General features: G+C 38.7%; 1 protein-coding gene across 1 annotated transcript; it reads left to right on the top strand.

Annotated features, from left to right (window-relative positions):
• Positions 1–4,143: 4,143 nt before the first annotated feature.
• On the top strand, positions 4,144–5,112 carry LOC118713526 (olfactory receptor 1S1-like). The gene has a single exon (XM_036428156.2). It carries the CDS (start codon positions 4,174–4,176, stop codon positions 5,110–5,112), a length of 939 nt encoding a protein of 312 aa, XP_036284049.1. The 5' UTR covers positions 4,144–4,173.
• The last annotated feature ends 1,346 nt before the right edge of the window (positions 5,113–6,458 follow it).

Genomic DNA, 6,458 nt, shown 5'->3' with positions numbered 1-6,458 from the left:
GCAGCAAGAGAAAAAGTTAGTTACCTACAAGGGAGCACCCATATGACTGTCAGCTTATTTCTCAACAGAAACTATGGAGGCCAGATGGGAGTGGCAAGAAATATTCAAAGTGATGAATAGCAAGAACCTACAACCAAGATTACTCTACTCAGCAAAGCTATCATTCAGAGTTGAAGGTCAGATAAAGAGTTTCACAGATAAAAAAAAGTTAAGAATTCATCACCACCAAATCAGTATTATATGAAATGCTAAAGGGCATTCTTGAAGAAGAAGAAGAAGAAGAAGAAGAAGAAGAAGAAGAAGAAGAAGAAGAAGACGACGACGACGGAAGAAGAAGAAGAAGAAGAAGAAGAAGAAGAAGAAGAAGAAGAAGAAGAAGAAGAAGAAGAAGAAGAAGAAGGTAAAGATAAAAATTATGAACAACAAATACATATCTATCAACAAGTGAATCTAAAAATCAAGTGAATAAAAAATCTGATGAACAGAATAAACTGGTGAACATAATAGAATCAGAGGCATAGAAAGAAAGTGGACTGACAATTCTCAGGGGGAAAGGTGTGGGGGGTGCAGGAAGAGACTGGACAAAAATTGTACACCTATGGATGAGGACAGTGGGGGGGGGGGGTTTGCCAGTAAGGGCAGAGGGTTGGGTGGGAGCCGGGTGGAGGAGAGCTATGCGGGGAAAAAAGAGGAACAATTGTAATAATCTGAATAAAGATTTATTTTAAATAAGAATGTTGAAATATTTTCAGAATCGCATAAGTTTATGCATTCCTGAAAATTCCTAGGGATTTCAATTTCTCACTCTCACATGTTGAATTCCAAGGAGACCATATAAAGTGTGTGTTTGTTCATGTCTGTGTTGTCTAATTACAACTAATAATTGTAGTTAGAGAGATGGCTAGATAAGGAAATGATTGAATGAAATAGATTAGACAACACATCCTGGGCAGACAACTTGTCTTATGGATATGGGATGGATCAGAATTACCCACAGTATCACATCATCAAGAATCTCAAAATGTGAAGGGGGCAGGAATTTAGCATAAGAAGAATATTGAGATACAGTGACTCGGAGATGAAGGGAACATTTTATGTGTCAGATTTGAATTTATAGACAGAAACACAAGATATTTGCTTTCAAAGAGTTCAGACTATTGGGAAAGTGAACATACAATTATGAGTCTTTTTTTTTATCTAGAGTAGAAGAGAACAACATATGCAAGATGACAATAGTGTCACATAGGCCAGTGTCTTCCTCAACATAAGTTTTGGTAAGTTTTCTCCAAGAAGGATTTACTTATTTTTTTTCCCATGACTAAGGAGTTCTCAGAAGCCCTAGCTTCAAAATGTCTAAATCGACAGCTCCCTTCTACCTGCCTTTATGAGGACAGCAAATGCATGTAATTATATATAAGTGCCTCCCACTTACTTGTTCTATCTGGGTCTTATTTCTGAGTAAATGTCACATACCTGGTCTCTTCCCTCTTGCCTAATGTGGATTAACTTCCTATGCAACTAGGAGGATGACTCTTCATTCTGAATGTAGAAGCATCCTTGGCTCCACTCTGTCTCCCAGAATCTGCTTCCAGAATCCCAGCAAAGATTTAACATCTCCACCTCTGCTTATCCGGGAGAAAAGATAAGGCAAGAAAATATTTTTCCATTGATTCTGGTGTGATAATAGATTCAAATTCCATTTGAAGCAAAAAGAAAAAGTGGGAGCTTATTTTGCTCCTATTATAATGTAATCAAAGTGTAAATGGCATACAATAAAATACATAGATCTCAACTGGTTCAGGTTGATGTGTTTGGGCAATTGTACTCAGTAATGAAATATTTTTATCACCCCAGAAAGTACTCTTGTGCCCCTTTCCAATCAAGTCCTCCCCAGCCCAATAAACCACTGCACTGTTTTGGCTTCTATCACTCATATTTCCCTCCTAGCTGTGGGTAGATATATAAATGATGATAGATATATAGATAGATAGATGATAGATAGATAGATGATGGATAAATGACAGAAAAACTTGCTTTTGCTCTTTTTTCCCATTGCCCATTATTTTAAATATTAGTCATGAATAACTATACAGTTAGTCCATAGATGAATTTTCTTCCTGCTGAGGAGGGGGAGAGTGCTCTTGGTTTGAGTGAGAAACAACTGTACTATAAGGCATATATAAACATTAGAAGAAGGAATGTACTGATTTGGACTATGTCTCTGGCTATACATCCTCTCTTGCCCCTATCCATTTCAGGGTCTGTTTTTTGTTGTGTTTTGTTTTTGTTTTTGTTTTGTTTTTTTCAGCTTTCCCAATATATCTGTAATACACTCAATATTATTTCAATATGTTTCTTTTCAATGTTAAAAACCCAGAGTTTATTTCTTTTATTTCCAACTAAGAGTACTGAGTGCTAAATCAAGGGGTCCCTGGATCCCCTTTCTATGCTGACATTCATTCAAGTGATACAGAGGCGGTAGCTTATCCTTTCCACTAGAGATAGCATTTCTTGGGACTCATTGCCCCTCTTGCAGGAATTAAGCCAATTCTTGAGATATTTACTAATTGTTCTCCCTCTACTAGGCAGTAGAGGGTAAACAGAGAAGAAATTCTCAAATTGCTTATTATTGTCTCACTGGGAACATGAAACACACAACAAACAATTCACTCTCTATGAAGAGCAGTAACCAACTAAGTTACAAACAGGAAATCACAGGTAGGAAAAGGTACCAAAAGATGAACAAATAAAAAAAAGCAGAGTTAACTGTCTAATCCCCATTTACCTCATAGAGACTGGGATGTGAAAACAACTGTTTGTCTTGAGGAAAACACCTTTGGGATAGAATCTCAAAGGACTTAGAAGGTGCTAATGTCCTATGTGAGCCCAGCATGATGACTATTAATTCCTGTTCTTGGGAAAATAGTCTGATTCTGAAAAACACATAAGAGCTGCTCTTAGTCACTCCACTGCTACCCTGCCAACAAGTTAAACTATTGAGTCTAGAGTCCAATCACTTTCTGAGATCCTACCATCTTTCAAAGGTGAGCTTTTTTAATTTTAGTGCTGCTCTTAACCAGTGAGGCAGATGCCTTGGGAACTCAGCAAAATTTGTACAGTGTGGCTGGTGGATGGGAGAGGCAGGACAGGAAGGTGAGATTAGAGATTGTCCCTTAAAAATATACAGTTCTACATTCTGGTTAAGCTCAAGCCATTTTGGCATAGTGAATTTTCATCCTCTTCTTCCTATGACTCTTCTTTCCTAAAAGACCCACTCCATGACCTCCTACTGCTATAATCTCCTCTCTTCCAGCAGGCTGCTTCTTGGTTAGAGTCCCAATAACATGGTTTGAATCCAACAACCTCCTGCAGCATCTACTTGGCCTATAAGAAAATCACATATTCATTCTCCACCATGGATGAGGAAGCATTGCCCTACCATGCTTTTCCCTATCCCTGCCATACTGGGCTGATCCAGTGAGTCTTCTCATTTAGAAGTGAGAGGCAAACACAAGTCTTTAGATCTTTATGTGTCCTCCAAACTGTCTTTGTTCACCCAACATCTAGCCATGAGTAAAGTAAAATTCTGGTCTCCCTTCTTGTACACATTCTCCAAGAGCAGTTCTTTTGGAGTCCCCCCTAAGTTGAGGAGCAATGAGTATATACCCATAAGTATTCTTAACCCTCAATTGTTTCTCCTTCCCCAACTATTCACTTTAATGACTCTTCAAAATTCTATCTTTTTCAATTTAAAGGATAAGGATGGATGGTGGGAAAAGTCTTAGAACTAAGTTGTTCATTTTTGAATAATTCCTTCAGAGAGGGGTACTAGCATCTTTAGAATATGGCAAATATCTCAAATATTATCCTAATTTGGGGCATTTGACTACAGTTGGAGCCCACTGTAAAAATCACAGTCAGAATCATGTTGGAGTCTAAAATATGTTCATTGAGAAATATCTGTCAGGACCTATCTTTCTTTGTGAGGCATTTACTGGAGCTCTGCACTGCCGACACAGTTCCTTATTAAGTAATCTTTCTACACCCTTCATTGCCCTTCAGCCTAAAGGAAGTGCCCACCTCCCTGCAATGGCTGTAACTAATTGGTACTATATTGAGGTTCCTTGTGGGGATAAGAAGACCTTGTGTTCCTTTCTTCAGATCAACAGAAATATGCATCACGTAAACCAAACCAGCATCTCTGAATTCCTCCTCCTGGGACTCTCCAATGAAACTGAGAAGCAGAATCTCCTCTATGTGCTTTTCCTTGGAATGTACCTGGTCACTGTGGTGGGAAATGGCCTCATCATTCTGGCCATCAGCTTGGACTCTTACCTTCACACCCCAATGTATCTCTTCCTTGCTAATCTATCCTTTGCTGATATTTCCTCCATTTCCACCTCAGTCCCCAAAATGCTGATGAATATCCAGACCAAGAGTCAATCCATCTCCTATGAGAGCTGCATCACACAGATGTACTTTTCTATTGTGTTTGTTGTCATTGACAATTTCCTCTTGGGAGTCATGGCCTATGACCGTTTTGTGGCTATCTGCCACCCTCTGAACTATGCGACCATCATGCAACCCAGGCTCTGCATTTTACTGACAATTATTCCATGGGTCCTCAGTAATATTGTTGCCCTGACACACACTCTTCTGCTCCTTGAATTGTGCTTCTGTGACAACAACACTCTTTCACACTTCTTCTGTGACTTGGCCTCTCTGCTCAAACTATCCTGCTCAGACACAATGATCAATGAGCTTGTGTTATTCATCGTGGGCTTATCAGTCATCACATTCCCTTTTGCCCTCATCCTCTTCTCCTACATCTGCATTGTCAGGGCTGTCCTGACAATCTCATCCACAGAGGGAAAGTGGAAAGCCTTCTCCACCTGTGCCTCTCACCTGACAGTTGTATTGCTCTTCTATGGGACCATTGTAGGGGTTTATTTCTTCCCCTCATCCGCTCACCCTGATGACAGAGATAAAATTGGTGCAGTACTATTCACTGTGGTGACACCCATGATGAACCCCTTCATCTATAGCCTGAGGAATAAGGACATAAAAGGCACCCTGAAGAAGCTCATCAATAGTAAAAGTTCCTGCCTTTGATGTCCCAGGTATCTGAATTCCTTTTATTCCCATAACCAGATGGATGATTCTGTCCAAAGTTGGTGGTGTAGTTGTGATAGTTCAGCTTTTAATAAGCTTTAGGGTATCTGCCTTCTATACTAACCTCTGAAGAGTTGGGGCTTTTTCATGTTTCTCTGATCTTGGAAACAAACCCCTTAATTCCCTTAAGTCACAACCATAAATCACATCTGATCATAATGTGTATTACTATAAACTTTGATACAAATTGTACATAACTTACATAATAAGCTCATACATGTGGTACCTACAGTCTAGCTTTTGCAGCTTTGAATATGTTTATTAATGATTCCTTTATTCAACCTGGTTTTCTCTGTATTACCTTTCCTGTTTTGCCATGTTACCAGTGAGATGTTTAATAGCTGTAAAAAGAAGGGTCCATGTTCCAACAATTTTGGACCACTCAGAGTTAAGTAAAACAAAATGTGTTAATTAAACAACTTCTCAGAGCTTTTAGTATAGAATAAATCTCCAGAAGAGTGATATGGTTTGCAGTATTTCTCAAAACTAAACATGTTCAATCATACAGGACCTGATTCATCACAGACTAGTTCATAGGTCTAGTGTTGTGCAAAATATACTTTGGGAAATGTATTTAGATGGAAAACCAGAGCGTGTGCACATATCGATAGAAGCCATCAATTCTTATCCTGACTCTGTGCCCAAGTAGCTGTGAGATTTTAGGCATGTCAGTTGACTTTATTGAGCCTATTTTCTCATCTATAAAATGAGGCCATTGGTCCCAGTTGTTTCCAACTGTATGTGTACATCAGAATTACTTGGGGTACTCATCTTCTTCATCTGTAAAATGAAAATAATAATCCCAACATCTTAAAGCTGTTTGTTGCTAAATGAACATGTATATTACACAACCACCATTCTTTTTTTAATGTATTTTATTGATTTTTTTACAGAGGAAGGGAGAGGGATAAAGCATTAAAAACATCGACCAGCTGCCTTCTGGTCGCAACCAATGTACATGCTCTTGACTGAAAACGAACCTGGGACCTTTCAGTCTACAGACCAACGCTCTATCCACTGAGCCAAACCGGTTTCTGCACAACTACCATTCTATTTAGTATACCATAGACACTAAAGTAAAATTTTAAAGGTATTTCTTTTTTTATTACTGTCCCATGGCTTTCAACTTTAATATGCCTTCTCTCCTAAATTAGGTTTTTCTGTCTACAGTCTAAGCTGTATTCAATTTTGTCTAAACATAAAATCCAACTTCTTTAAGAGAAACTATGATATCATCCACCTGCTTTTCTCTGTGGCACCTCTTAAACTTTTATGTTTCATGTGCA

The sequence above is a fragment of the Pipistrellus kuhlii genome, unplaced genomic scaffold, assembly GCF_014108245.1.
Source record: "Pipistrellus kuhlii isolate mPipKuh1 unplaced genomic scaffold, mPipKuh1.p scaffold_m20_p_9, whole genome shotgun sequence".
In the NCBI taxonomy this organism is placed as follows: Eukaryota; Metazoa; Chordata; class Mammalia; order Chiroptera; family Vespertilionidae; genus Pipistrellus; species Pipistrellus kuhlii.
This window is presented reverse-complemented; position numbering and strand designations above follow the sequence as displayed.

Excerpts from the sequence above, each read along its gene's own strand:
- LOC118713526 (XM_036428156.2), top strand. The coding sequence starts at position 4,174 with ATGCATCACGTAAACCAAACCAGCATCTCTGAATTCCTCCTCCTGGGA.